Source organism: Oncorhynchus mykiss, unplaced genomic scaffold, assembly GCF_013265735.2.
Source record: "Oncorhynchus mykiss isolate Arlee unplaced genomic scaffold, USDA_OmykA_1.1 un_scaffold_239, whole genome shotgun sequence".
NCBI lineage: Eukaryota > Metazoa > Chordata > Actinopteri > Salmoniformes > Salmonidae > Oncorhynchus > Oncorhynchus mykiss.
This window is the reverse complement of record NW_023493703.1, coordinates 270,218-285,520: the sequence shown is the minus strand read 5'-3', so window position 1 is coordinate 285,520 and position 15,303 is coordinate 270,218. Positions and strand designations below refer to the sequence as shown.

The 15,303-nt window shown below is 44.0% G+C and overlaps 1 protein-coding gene across 1 annotated transcript in view; it reads left to right on the top strand.

Moving 5' to 3' along the window:
* LOC118948703 (protein disulfide-isomerase-like) overlaps window positions 1-15,303 on the top strand; it is a 106,729-nt gene that overhangs the window by 4,653 nt on the left and 86,773 nt on the right. Inside the window, exons 2-3 of the mRNA XM_036973376.1 lie at window positions 3,239-3,439; window positions 3,615-3,748. Of these exons, the coding sequence (XP_036829271.1) occupies window positions 3,239-3,439; window positions 3,615-3,748 (335 nt within the window). The remainder of the gene's footprint in view (window positions 1-3,238; window positions 3,440-3,614; window positions 3,749-15,303) is intronic.

The following is a 15,303-nucleotide window of genomic DNA, read 5'->3' as shown; positions in this document are numbered from 1 at the left end:
ACAGGAAAGGGCCTTCCCCAAACGGTTGCTACAAAGTTGAAAGAGCAGAATCGTCTAGAATGTCATTGAATGCTGTAGCATTAATATTTCCCTTCACTGGAACGAAGGGACCAAGCCCGAACCATGAAAAACAGCTCCAGTCCATTATTCCTCCTCCACCAAACTTTACAGTTAGCACTCTGTATCCAGGCAGATAGCGTTCTCCTGGCATCCCCCAAACGAAGATGTGTCCGTCGGACTGCCAGATGGTGAAGCGTGATTCATCACTCCATAGAACGCTCCAGTCCAAAGGCAACGAGCTTTACACCACTCCAGTCGATGCTTAGCATTGCGCATGGTGATCTCAGGCTTGTGTGCGGCTGCTCGGTCATGGAAACTCATTTCATGAAGCTCCCGACAAACAGTTATTGTGTTGACGTTGCTTCCAAAGGCAGTTTGGAGTGATGGAACCGTGGTAGTGAGTGATGTAACCGTGGTAGTGAGTGATGTAACTGTGATGTAACCGTGGTAGTGAGTGATGTAACTGTGATGTAACCGTGGTAGTGAGTGATGTAACTGTGATGTAACCGTTGTAGTGAGTGATGTAACCGTGGTAGTGAGTGATGTAACCGTGGTAGTGAGTGATGTAACCGTGGTAGTGAGTGATGTGATGTAACCGTGGTAGTGAGTGATGTAACCGTGGTAGTGAGTGATGTAACCGTGGTAGTGAGTGATGTAACCGTGGTAGTGAGTGATGTAACCGTGGTAGTGAGTGATGTTACCGTGGTAGTGAGTGATGTAACCGTGGTAGTGAGTGATGTTACCGTGGTAGTTAGTGATGGAACCGTGGAAAGATGATTTTTTACCCTCTACACTCTTCAGCACTGGGTGGTTCTGTTCTGTGAGCTTGTGTGGCCTACCCCTTCAAGGCTGAGCTGTTGTTGCTCCCAAATGTTTCCACTTCACAAGAATAGCACTAACAGTTGACCGGGGGGCAGCTCTAGCAGGGCAGAAATGTGACGGACTGACTTGTTGGAAAGGTGGCATCATATGACATTGCCACGTTGAAAGTCACTGAGCTCCATTCTACTGCCAATGTTTGTCTATGGAGATTACGTGGCTGTGTGCGGAAATAGACTAATCCACTAATTTGAAGGGGTGTCCAGATACTTTTGTATATATATTGTATCTGAGGACTTAGTAATAGTAGTTATATGGGGTCATAGTAGAAGTTATATATATTTTTATTTTATTTTACCTTTATTTAACCAGGTAGGCTAGTTGAGAACAAGTTCTCATTTACAACTGCGACCTGGCCAAGATAAAACAAAGCAGTTCGACACAAACAACAACAGAGTTACACATGGAATAAACAAACGTACAATCAATAATACAGTAGAAAAAAGAAAACAAAAGGTCTATAAACAGTGAGTGCAAATGAGGTCGGATAAGGGAGATAAGGCAATAAGTAAGCCATAGTGGCGAAATAATTACAATATAGCAATTAAAACACTGGAGTGATTGATGTGCAGAAGATGAATGTGCAAGTAGAGATACTGGGGTGCAAGTAGAGATACTGGGGTGCAAGTAGAGATACTGGGGTGCAAGTAGAGATACTGGGGTGCAAGTAGAGATACTGGGGTGCAAGTAGAGATACTGGGGTGCAAGTAGAGATACTGGGGTGCAAGTAGAGATACTGGGGTGCAAGTAGAGATACTGGGGTGCAAAGATAAATGAATAAATACAGTATGGGGATGAGGTAGATAGATGGGCTGTTTACAGATGGGCTGTTTACAGATGGGCTGTTTACAGATGGGCTGTTTACAGATGGGCTGTTTACAGATGGGCTGTTTACAGATGGGCTGTGTACAGATGGGCTGTTTACAGATGGGCTGTTTACAGATGGGCTGTGTACAGGTACAGTGATCTGTAAGCTGCTCTGACAGCTGATGCTTAAAGTTAGTGAGGGAGATATGAGTCTCCAGCTTCAGAGATTTTTCGTTCCAATCATTGGCAGCAGAGAACTGGAAGGAAAGGCGGCCAAAGGAGGAATAGGCTTTGGGGATGACCAGTGAGATTTACCTGCTGGAGCGCGTGCTACGGGTGGGTACTGCTCTGGTGACCAGTGAGATATACCTGCTGGAGCGCGTGCTACGGGTGGGTGCTGCTCTGGTGACCAGTGAGATATACCTGCTGGAGCGCGTGCTACGGGTGGGTGCTGCTCTGGTGACCAGTGAGATATACCTGCTGGAGCGCGTGCTACGGGTGGGTGCTGCTCTGGTGACCAGTGAGATATACCTGCTGGAGCGCGTGCTACGGGTGGGTGCTGCTCTGGTGACCAGTGAGATATACCTGCTGGAGCGTGTGCTACGGGTGGGTGCTGCTCTGGTGACCAGTGAGATATACCTGCTGGAGCGCGTGCTACGGGTGGGTGCTGCTCTGGTGACCAGTGAGATATACCTGCTGGAGCGCGTGCTACGGGTGGGTGCTGCTCTGGTGACCAGTGAGATATACCTGCTGGAGCGCGTGCTACGGGTGGGTGCTGCTCTGGTGACCAGTGAGATATACCTGCTGGAGCGCGTGCTACGGGTGGGTGCTGTTCTGGTGACCAGTGAGATATACCTGCTGGAGCGCGTGCTACGGGTGGGTGCTGCTATGGTGACCAGTGAGCTGAGATAAGGCGGGGCTTTACCTAGCAGAGACTTGTAGATAACCTGTAGCCAGTGGGTTTGGCGACGAGTATGAAGCGAGGGCCAACCAACGAAAGCGTGTGTGTAATGTGTGTGTGTGTAATGTGTGTGTGTATAATGTGTGTGTGTGTGTAATGTGTATGTAATGTGTGTGTGTGTACATTGTGTGTGTGTAATGTTTGTACAATGTGTGTGTAATGTGTGTGGAATGTGTGTGTGTAATGTTTGTGTAATGTGTGTGTAATGTGTGTGTAATGTGTGTGTAATGTGTGTGTAATGTGTGTGTGTGTGTGAAGTGTGTGTACAATGTGTTTGTGTAATGTGTGTGTAATGTGTGTGTAATGTGTGTGTAATGTGTGTGTGTGTGTGTGTGTGTGTGTGTGTGTAATGTGTGTGTAGTCGCTCCTCTCTCTGGGGATTCCCAGTAATGTGTGTGTAATGTGTGTGTAATGTGTGTGTGTGTAATGTGTGTGTAATGTGTGTGTAATGTGTGTGTAATGTGTGTGTGTGTGTGTAATGTGTGTGTAATGTGTGTGTAATGTGTGTGTAATGTGTGTGTGTGTGTGTAGTCGCTCCTCTCTCTGGGGATTCCCAGCGGCTGGCGTTGGCGTTCCGTGGAGCCGCGGAGCAGCTGATTGGCTCGGAGGTGAAACTGGGCGTAGTCGACGTCTCCAAGGAAACCAATCTGACCAAGGAACTGAACGCCACGACTCCACCCCCTCTACGGCTCTACCTATCAGGAGACAGACACAACCCTGTACCCTGCCCAGGTACACACATTACACACACACACATTACACACACACACACACGTTACACACACACATTACACACACACACACATTACACACACGTTACACACACACATTACACACACACACACACACACATTACACACACACACACACACACACACACACAATCTCTCTCTCTCTCCTCTGTCAGTTTTCCAGAGTTCGGCCTCTATCGTAACGTGGCTAAAGAGGAGGGCGGGGCCTAGCGCCGACATCATCACTGACCTGAACCAATCAGATCGCTTCGTCGCCTCAGAGGAGCTGGTTGTTCTCGGACTGTTTAAGGTGACATCCCCTTCCTTTTGGGCCTGTAGTACTTCCTGTCCTGTACCTGTGATGTGTGTGTGACCTCAACAACCCCTAGCAGACGACCCTAGAGGGTGCTCAGAGGGAGCTCAGAGGGACAGACACACAGACAGTCAGTCCCTCTGATACAGACTGGAGTAGGGAAGCTCAGAGGTACAGACACACAGACATCCAGTCCCTCTGATACAGACTGGAGTAGGGAAGCTCAGAGGGACTGACACACAGACAGTCAGTCCCTCTGATACAGACTGGAGTAGGGGAGCTCAGAGGGACAGACACACAGACATCCAGTCCCTCTGATACAGACTGGAGTAGGGAAGCTCAGAGGGACTGACACACAGACAGTCAGTCCCTCTGATACAGACTGGAGTAGGGGAGCTCAGAGGTACAGACAGTCAGTCCCTCTGATCCAGACTGGAGTAGTGGAGCTCAGAGGTACAGACACACAGACAGTCAGTCCCTCTGATACAGACTGGAGTAGGGGAGCTCAGAGGTACAGACAGTAAGTCCCTCTGATCCAGACTGGAGTAAATACATTTGTAGAACAGACCTTCGGTTTAGTTTAACCCTAACCCTAACCTTCGGTTTAGTTTAACCCTAACTCTAACCTTCGGTTTAGTTTAACCCTAACCTTCGGTTTAGTTTAACCCTAACCCTAACCTTCGGTTTAGTTTAACCCCAACCTTCGGTTTAGTTTAACCCTAACCTTCGGTTTAGTTTAACCCTAACCCTAACCTTCGGTTTAGATTAACCCTAACCCCAACCTTCGGTTTAGTTTAACCCCAACCTTCGGTTTAGTTTAACCCTAACCCTAACCCTAACCTTCGGTTTAGTTTAACCCTAACCTTTGGTTTAGTTTAACCCCAACCTTCGGTTTAGTTTAACCCTAACCTTCGGTTTAGTTTAACCCTAACCCTAACCTTCGGTTTAGATTAACCCTAACCCCAACCTTCGGTTTAGTTTAACCCTAACCTTCGGTTTAGTTTAACCCTAACCCTAACCTTCGGTTTAGTTTAACCCTAACCCCAACCTTCGGTTTAGTTTAACCCTAACCTTCGGTTTAGATTAACCCTAACCCCAACCTTCGGTTTAGTTTAACCCTAACCCTAACCTTCGGTTTAGTTTAACCCTAACCCCAACCTTCGGTTTAGTTTAACCCTAACCTTCGGTTCAGTTTAACCCTAACCCTAACCTTCGGTTCAGTTTAACCCTAACCCTAACCTTCGGTTTAGTTTAACCCTAACCTTCGGTTCAGTTTAACCCTAACCCCAACCTTCGGTTTAGTTTAACCCTAACCCTAACCTTCGGTTAAGTTTAACCCTAACCCTAACCTTCGGTTTACTTTAACCCTAACCTTCGGTTTAGTTTAACCCTAACCTTCGGTTCAGTTTAACCCTAACCCTAACCTTCGGTTTAGTTTAACCCTAACCTTCGGTTCAGTTTAACCCTAACCCCAACCTTCGGTTTAGTTTAACCCTAACCCTAACCTTCGGTTAAGTTTAACACTAACCCTAACCTTCGGTTTAGTTTAACCCTAACCTTCGATTTAGTTTAACCCTAACCTTCGATTTAGTTTAACCCCAACCTTCGGTTTAGATTAACCCTAACCCCAACCTTCGGTTTAGTTTAACCCCAACCTTCGGTTTAGTTTAACCCTAACCCTAACCCTAACCTTCGGTTTAGTTTAACCCTAACATTTGGTTTAGTTTAACCCCAACCTTCGGTTTAGTTTAACCCTAACCTTCGGTTTAGTTTAACCCTAACCCTAACCTTCGGTTTAGATTAACCCTAACCCCAACCTTCGGTTTAGTTTAACCCCAACCTTCGGTTTAGTTTAACCCTAACCCTAACCTTCGGTTTAGATTAACCCTAACCCCAACCTTCGGTTTAGTTTAACCCCAACCTTCGGTTTAGTTTAACCCTAACCCTAACCTTCGGTTTAGATTAACCCTAACCCCAACCTTCGGTTTAGTTTAACCCTAACCTTCGGTTTAGTTTAACCCTAACCCTAACCTTCGGTTTAGTTTAACCCTAACCCCAGCCTTCGGTTTAGTTTAACCCTAACCTTCGGTTTAGATTAACCCTAACCCCAACCTTCGGTTTAGTTTAACCCTAACCCTAACCTTCGGTTTAGTTTAACCCTAACCCCAACCTTCGGTTTAGTTTAACCCTAACCTTCGGTTCAGTTTAACCCTAACCCTAACCTTCGGTTTAGTTTAACCCTAACCTTCGGTTTAGTTTAACCCCAACCTTTGGTTTAGTTTAACCCTAACCTTCGGTTTAGTTTAACCCTAACCCTAACCTTCGGTTTAGATTAACCCTAACCCTAACCTTCGGTTTAGTTTAACCCCAACCTTCGGTTTAGTTTAACCCTAACCCTAACCCTAACCTTCGGTTTAGTTTAACCCTAACCTTTGGTTTAGTTTAACCCCAACCTTCGGTTTAGTTTAACCCTAACCTTCGGTTTAGTTTAACCCTAACCCTAACCTTCGGTTTAGATTAACCCTAACCCCAACCTTCGGTTTAGTTTAACCCCAACCTTCGGTTTAGTTTAACCCTAACCCTAACCTTCGGTTTAGATTAACCCTAACCCCAACCTACGGTTTAGTTTAACCCTGACATTTGGTTTAGTTTAACCCCAACCTTCGGTTTAGTTTAACCCTAACCTTCGGTTTAGTTTAACCCTAACCCTAACCTTCGGTTTAGATTAACCCTAACCCCAACCTTCGGTTTAGTTTAACCCCAACCTTCGGTTTAGTTTAACCCTAACCCTAACCTTCGGTTTAGATTAACCCTAACCCCAACCTTCGGTTTAGTTTAACCCCAACCTTCGGTTTAGTTTAACCCTAACCCTAACCTTCGGTTTAGATTAACCCTAACCCCAACCTTCGGTTTAGTTTAACCCTAACCTTCGGTTTAGTTTAACCCTAACCCTAACCTTCGGTTTAGTTTAACCCTAACCCCAGCCTTCGGTTTAGTTTAACCCTAACCTTCGGTTTAGATTAACCCTAACCCCAACCTTCGGTTTAGTTTAACCCTAACCCTAACCTTCGGTTTAGTTTAACCCTAACCCCAACCTTCGGTTTAGTTTAACCCTAACCTTCGGTTCAGTTTAACCCTAACCCTAACCTTCGGTTTAGTTTAACCCTAACCTTCGGTTTAGTTTAACCCCAACCTTTGGTTTAGTTTAACCCTAACCTTCGGTTTAGTTTAACCCTAACCCTAACCTTCGGTTTAGATTAACCCTAACCCTAACCTTCGGTTTAGTTTAACCCCAACCTTCGGTTTAGTTTAACCCTAACCCTAACCCTAACCTTCGGTTTAGTTTAACCCTAACCTTTGGTTTAGTTTAACCCCAACCTTCGGTTTAGTTTAACCCTAACCTTCGGTTTAGTTTAACCCTAACCCTAACCTTCGGTTTAGATTAACCCTAACCCCAACCTTCGGTTTAGTTTAACCCCAACCTTCGGTTTAGTTTAACCCTAACCCTAACCTTCGGTTTAGATTAACCCTAACCCCAACCTACGGTTTAGTTTAACCCCAACCTTCGGTTTAGTTTAACCCTAACCCTAACCTTCGGTTTAGATTAACCCTAACCCCAACCTTCGGTTTAGTTTAACCCTAACCTTCGGTTTAGTTTAACCCTAACCCTAACCTTCGGTTTAGTTTAACCCTAACCCCAACCTTCGGTTTAGTTTAACCCTAACCTTCGGTTTAGATTAACCCTAACCCCAACCTTCGGTTTAGATTAACCCTAACCCCAACCTACGGTTTAGTTTAACCCCAACCTTCGGTTTAGTTTAACCCTAACCCTAACCTTCGGTTTAGATTAACCCTAACCCCAACCTTCGGTTTAGTTTAACCCTAACCTTCGGTTTAGTTTAACCCTAACCCTAACCTTCGGTTTAGTTTAACCCTAACCCCAACCTTCGGTTTAGTTTAACCCTAACCTTCGGTTTAGATTAACCCTAACCCCAACCTTCGGTTTAGTTTAACCCTATCCCTAACCTTCGGTTTAGTTTAACCCTAACCCCAACCTTCGGTTTAGTTTAACCCTAACCTTCGGTTCAGTTTAACCCTAACCCTAACCTTCGGTTCAGTTTAACCCTAACCCTAACCTTCGGTTTAGTTTAACCCTAACCTTCGGTTTAGTTTAACCCTAACCTTCGGTTCAGTTTAACCCTAACCCCAACCTTCGGTTTAGTTTAACCCTAACCCTAACCTTCGGTTAAGTTTAACCCTAACCCTAACCTTCGGTTTAGTTTAACCCTAACCTTCGGTTTAGTTTAACCCTAACCTTCGGTTCAGTTTAACCCTAACCTTCGGTTTAGTTTAACCCTAACCTTTGGTTCAGTTTAACCCTAACCCCAACCTTCGGTTTAGTTTAACCCTAACCTTCGGTTAAGTTTAACACTAACCCTAACCTTCGGTTTAGTTTAACCCTAACCTTCGATTTAGTTTAACCCTAACCTTCGATTTAGTTCAACCCCAACCTTCGGTTTAGATTAACCCTAACCCTAACCTTCGGTTTAGTTTAACCCTAACCTTTGGTTTAGTTTAACCCCAACCTTCGGTTTAGTTTAACCCTAACCTTCGGTTTAGTTTAACCCTAACCCTAACCTTCGGTTTAGATTAACCCTAACCCCAACCTTCGGTTTAGTTTAACCCTAACCTTCGGTTTAGTTTAACCCCAACCCTAACCTTCGGTTTAGATTAACCCTAACCCCAACCTTCGGTTTAGTTTAACCCCAACCTTCGGTTTAGTTTAACCCTAACCCTAACCTTCGGTTTAGATTAACCCTAACCCCAACCTTCGGTTTAGTTTAACCCCAACCTTCGGTTTAGTTTAACCCTAACCCCAACCTTTGGTTTAGTTTAACCCTAACCTTCGGTTTAGTTTAACCCTAACCCTAACCTTCGGTTTAGATTAACCCTAACCCTAACCTTCGGTTTAGTTTAACCCCAACCTTCGGTTTAGTTTAACCCTAACCCTAACCCTAACCTTCGGTTTAGTTTAACCCTAACCTTTGGTTTAGTTTAACCCCAACCTTCGGTTTAGTTTAACCCTAACCTTCGGTTTAGTTTAACCCTAACCCTAACCCTAACCTTCGGTTTAGTTTAACCCTAACCTTTGGTTTAGTTTAACCCCAACCTTCGGTTTAGTTTAACCCTAACCTTCGGTTTAGTTTAACCCTAACCCTAACCTTCGGTTTAGATTAACCCTAACCCCAACCTTCGGTTTAGTTTAACCCCAACCTTCGGTTTAGTTTAACCCTAACCCTAACCTTCGGTTTAGATTAACCCTAACCCCAACCTACGGTTTAGTTTAACCCCAACCTTCGGTTTAGTTTAACCCTAACCCTAACCTTCGGTTTAGATTAACCCTAACCCCAACCTTCGGTTTAGTTTAACCCTAACCTTCGGTTTAGTTTAACCCTAACCCTAACCTTCGGTTTAGTTTAACCCTAACCCCAACCTTCGGTTTAGTTTAACCCTAACCTTCGGTTTAGATTAACCCTAACCCCAACCTTCGGTTTAGTTTAACCCTATCCCTAACCTTCGGTTTAGTTTAACCCTAACCCCAACCTTCGGTTTAGTTTAACCCTAACCTTCGGTTCAGTTTAACCCTAACCCTAACCTTCGGTTCAGTTTAACCCTAACCCTAACCTTCGGTTTAGTTTAACCCTAACCTTCGGTTTAGTTTAACCCTAACCTTCGGTTCAGTTTAACCCTAACCCCAACCTTCGGTTTAGTTTAACCCTAACCCTAACCTTCGGTTAAGTTTAACCCTAACCCTAACCTTCGGTTTAGTTTAACCCTAACCTTCGGTTTAGTTTAACCCTAACCTTCGGTTCAGTTTAACCCTAACCTTCGGTTTAGTTTAACCCTAACCTTCGGTTCAGTTTAACCCTAACCCCAACCTTCGGTTTAGTTTAACCCTAACCTTCGGTTAAGTTTAACACTAACCCTAACCTTCGGTTTAGTTTAACCCTAACCCTAACCCTAACCTTCGGTTTAGTTTAACCCTAACCTTTGGTTTAGTTTAACCCCAACCTTCGGTTTAGTTTAACCCTAACCTTCGGTTTAGTTTAACCCTAACCCTAACCTTCGGTTTAGATTAACCCTAACCCCAACCTTCGGTTTAGTTTAACCCTAACCTTCGGTTAAGTTTAACACTAACCCTAACCTTCGGTTTAGTTTAACCCTAACCCTAACCCTAACCTTCGGTTTAGTTTAACCCTAACCTTTGGTTTAGTTTAACCCCAACCTTCGGTTTAGTTTAACCCTAACCTTCGGTTTAGTTTAACCCTAACCCTAACCTTCGGTTTAGATGAACCCTAACCCCAACCTTCGGTTTAGTTTAACCCCAACCTTCGGTTTAGTTTAACCCTAACCCTAACCTTCGGTTTAGATTAACCCTAACCCCAACCTACGGTTTAGTTTAACCCCAACCTTCGGTTTAGTTTAACCCTAACCCTAACCTTCGGTTTAGATTAACCCTAACCCCAACCTTCGGTTTAGTTTAACCCTAACCTTCGGTTTAGTTTAACCCTAACCCTAACCTTCGGTTTAGTTTAACCCTAACCCCAACCTTCGGTTTAGTTTAACCCTAACCTTCGGTTTAGATTAACCCTAACCCCAACCTTCGGTTTAGTTTAACCCTATCCCTAACCTTCGGTTTAGTTTAACCCTAACCCCAACCTTCGGTTTAGTTTAACCCTAACCTTCGGTTCAGTTTAACCCTAACCCTAACCTTCGGTTCAGTTTAACCCTAACCCTAACCTTCGGTTTAGTTTAACCCTAACCTTCGGTTTAGTTTAACCCTAACCTTCGGTTCAGTTTAACCCTAACCCCAACCTTCGGTTTAGTTTAACCCTAACCCTAACCTTCGGTTAAGTTTAACCCTAACCCTAACCTTCGGTTTAGTTTAACCCTAACCTTCGGTTTAGTTTAACCCTAACCTTCGGTTCAGTTTAACCCTAACCTTCGATTTAGTTTAACCCTAACCTTCGGTTCAGTTTAACCCTAACCCCAACCTTCGGTTTAGTTTAACCCTAACCCTAACCTTCGGTTAAGTTTAACACTAACCCTAACCTTCGGTTTAGTTTAACCCTAACCTTCGATTTAGTTTAACCCTAACCTTCGATTTAGTTCAACCCCAACCTTCGGTTTAGATTAACCCTAACCCCAACCTTCGGTTTAGTTTAACCCCAACCTTCGGTTTAGTTTAACCCTAACCCTAACCCTAACCTTCGGTTTAGTTTAACCCTAACCTTTGGTTTAGTTTAACCCCAACCTTCGGTTTAGTTTAACCCTAACCTTCGGTTTAGTTTAACCCTAACCCTAACCTTCGGTTTAGATTAACCCTAACCCCAACCTTCGGTTTAGTTTAACCCTAACCTTCGGTTTAGTTTAACCCTAACCCTAACCTTCGGTTTAGATTAACCCTAACCCCAACCTTCGGTTTAGTTTAACCCCAACCTTCGGTTTAGTTTAACCCTAACCCTAACCTTCGGTTTAGATTAACCCTAACCCCAACCTTCGGTTTAGTTTAACCCCAACCTTCGGTTTAGTTTAACCCTAACCCTAACCTTCGGTTTAGATTAACCCTAACCCCAACCTTCGGTTTAGTTTAACCCTATCCCTAACCTTCGGTTTAGTTTAACCCTAACCCCAACCTTCGGTTTAGTTTAACCCTAACCTTCGGTTCAGTTTAACCCTAACCCTAACCTTCGGTTCAGTTTAACCCTAACCCTAACCTTCGGTTTAGTTTAACCCTAACCTTCGGTTTAGTTTAACCCTAACCTTCGTTTCAGTTTAACCCTAACCCCAACCTTCGGTTTAGTTTAACCCTAACCCTAACCTTCGGTTAAGTTTAACCCTAACCCTAACCTTCGGTTTAGTTTAACCCTAACCTTCGGTTTAGTTTAACCCTAACCTTCGGTTCAGTTTAACCCTAACCTTCGGTTTAGTTTAACCCTAACCTTCGGTTCAGTTTAACCCTAACCCCAACCTTCGGTTTAGTTTAACCCTAACCCTAACCTTCGGTTAAGTTTAACACTAACCCTAACCTTCGGTTTAGTTTAACCCTAACCTTCGATTTAGTTTAACCCTAACCTTCGATTTAGTTCAACCCCAACCTTCGGTTTAGATTAACCCTAACCCCAACCTTCGGTTTAGTTTAACCCCAACCTTCGGTTTAGTTTAACCCTAACCCTAACCCTAACCTTCGGTTTAGTTTAACCCTAACCTTTGGTTTAGTTTAACCCCAACCTTCGGTTTAGTTTAACCCTAACCTTCGGTTTAGTTTAACCCTAACCCTAACCTTCGGTTTAGATTAACCCTAACCCCAACCTTCGGTTTAGTTTAACCCTAACCTTCGGTTTAGTTTAACCCTAACCCTAACCTTCGGTTTAGATTAACCCTAACCCCAACCTTCGGTTTAGTTTAACCCCAACCTTCGGTTTAGTTTAACCCTAACCCTAACCTTCGGTTTAGATTAACCCTAACCCCAACATTCGGTTTAGTTTAACCCCAACCTTCGGTTTAGTTTAACCCTAACCCTAACCTTCGGTTTAGATTAACCCTAACCCCAACCTTCGGTTTAGTTTAACCCTGACCTTCGGTTTAGTTTAACCCTAACCCTAACCTTCGGTTTAGTTTAACCCTAACCCCAACCTTCGGTTTAGTTTAACCCTAACCTTCGGTTTAGATTAACCCTAACCCCAACCTTCGGTTTAGTTTAACCCTAACCCTAACCTTCGGTTTAGTTTAACCCTAACCCCAACCTTCGGTTTAGTTTAACCCTAACCTTCGGTTCAGTTTAACCCTAACCCTAACCTTCGGTTCAGTTTAACCCTAACCCTAACCTTCGGTTTAGTTTAACCCTAACCTTCGGTTCAGTTTAACCCTAACCTTCGGTTCAGTTTAACCCTAACCCCAACCTTCGGTCTAGTTTAACCCTAACCCTAACCTTCGGTTAAGTTTAACCCTAACCCTAACCTTCGGTTTAGTTTAACCCTAACCTTCGGTTTAGTTTAACCCTAACCTTCGGTTCAGTTTAACCCTAACCCTAACCTTCGGTTTAGTTTAACCCTAACCTTCGGTTCAGTTTAACCCTAACCCCAACCTTCGGTTTAGTTTATCCCTAATCCTAACCTTCGGTTAAGTTTAACCCTAACCCTAACCTTCGGTTTAGTTTAACCCTAACCTTCGATTTAGTTTAACCCTAACCTTCGATTTAGTTTAACCCCAACCTTCGGTTTAGTTTAACCCTAACCCCAACTTTCGGTTTAGTTTAACCCCAACCTTCGGTTCAGTTTAACCCTAACCCCAACCTTCGGTTTAGTTTAACCCCAACCTTCGGTTTAGTTTAACCCCAACCTTCGGTTTAGTTTAACCCTAACCCCAACCCTAACCTTCGGTTCAGTTTAACCCTAACCCTAACCTTCGGTTTAGTTTAACCCTAACCCTAACCCTAACCTTCGGTTCAGTTTAACCCTAACCCCAACCTACGGTTTAGTTTAACCCTAACCTTCGGTTTAGTTTAACCCTAACCCCAACCTTCGGTTTAGTTTAACCCTAACCTTCGGTTAAGTTTAACCCTAACCCTAACCTTCGGTTTAGTTTAACCCTAACCCTAACCTTCGGTTCAGTTTAACCCTAACCCTAACTTTCGATTCAGTTTAACCCTAACCCTGACCTTCGGTTTAGTTTAACCCTAACCCCAACCTTCGGTTTAGTTTAACCCTAACCTTCGGTTTAGATTAACCCTAACCCCAACCTTCGGTTTAGTTTAACCCTAACCCTAACCTTCGGTTTAGTTTAACCCTAACCCCAACCTTCGGTTTAGTTTAACCCTAACCTTCGGTTCAGTTTAACCCTAACCCTAACCTTCGGTTCAGTTTAACCCTAACCCTAACCTTCGGTTTAGTTTAACCCTAACCCCAACCTTCGGTTTAGTTTAACCCTAACCTTCGGTTTAGATTAACCCTAACCCCAACCTTCGGTTTAGTTTAACCCTAACCCTAACCTTCGGTTTAGTTTAACCCTAACCCCAACCTTCGATTTAGTTTAACCCCAACCTTCGGTTTAGATTAACCCTAACCCCAACCTTCGGTTTAGTTTAACCCCAACCTTCGGTTTAGTTTAACCCTAACCCTAACCCTAACCTTCGGTTTAGTTTAACCCTAACTTTTGGTTTAGTTTAACCCCAACCTTCGGTTTAGTTTAACCCTAACCTTCGGTTTAGTTTAACCCTAACCCTAACCTTCGGTTTAGATTAACCCTAACCCCAACCTTCGGTTTAGTTTAACCCTAACCTTCGGTTTAGTTTAACCCTAACCCTAACCTTCGGTTTAGATTAACCCTAACCCCAACCTTCGGTTTAGTTTAACCCCAACCTTCGGTTCAGTTTAACCCTAACCCTAACCTTCGGTTTAGATTAACCCTAACCCCAACCTTCGGTTTAGTTTAACCCCAACCTTCGGTTTAGTTTAACCCTAACCCTAACCTTCGGTTTAGATTAACCCTAACCCCAACCTTCGGTTTAGTTTAACCCCAACCTTCGGTTTAGTTTAACCCTAACCCTAACCTTCGGTTTAGATTAACCCTAACCCCAACCTTCGGTTTAGTTTAACCCCAACCTTCGGTTTAGTTTAACCCTAACCCTAACCTTCGGTTTAGATTAACCCTAACCCCAACCTTCGGTTTAGTTTAACCCTGACCTTCGGTTTAGTTTAACCCTAACCCTAACCTTCGGTTTAGTTTAACCCTAACCCCAACCTTCGGTTTAGTTTAACCCTAACCTTCGGTTTAGATTAACCCTAACCCCAACCTTCGGTTTAGTTTAACCCTAACCCTAACCTTCGGTTTAGTTTAACCCTAACCCCAACCTTCGGTTTAGTTTAACCCTAACCTTCGGTTAAGTTTAACCCTAACCCTAACCTTCGGTTTAGTTTAACCCTAACCCTAACCTTCGGTTCAGTTTAACCCTAACCCTAACTTTCGATTCAGTTTAACCCTAACCCTGACCTTCGGTTTAGTTTAACCCTAACCCCAACCTTCGGTTTAGTTTAACCCTAACCTTCGGTTTAGATTAACCCTAACCCCAACCTTCGGTTTAGTTTAACCCTAACCCTAACCTTCGGTTTAGTTTAACCCTAACCCCAACCTTCGGTTTAGTTTAACCCTAACCTTCGGTTCAGTTTAACCCTAACCCTAACCTTCGGTTCAGTTTAACCCTAACCCTAACCTTCGGTTTAGTTTAACCCTAACCCCAACCTTCGGTTTAGTTTAACCCTAACCTTCGGTTTAGATTAACCCTAACCCCAACCTTCGGTTTAGTTTAACCCTAACCCTAACCTTCGGTTTAGTTTAACCCTAACCCCAACCTTCGATTTAGTTTAACCCCAACCTTCGGTTTAGATTAACCCTAACCCCAACCTTCGGTTTAGTTTAACCCCAACCTTCGGTTTAGTTTAACCCTAACCCTAACCCTAACCTTCGGTTTAGTTTAACCCTAACTTTTGGTT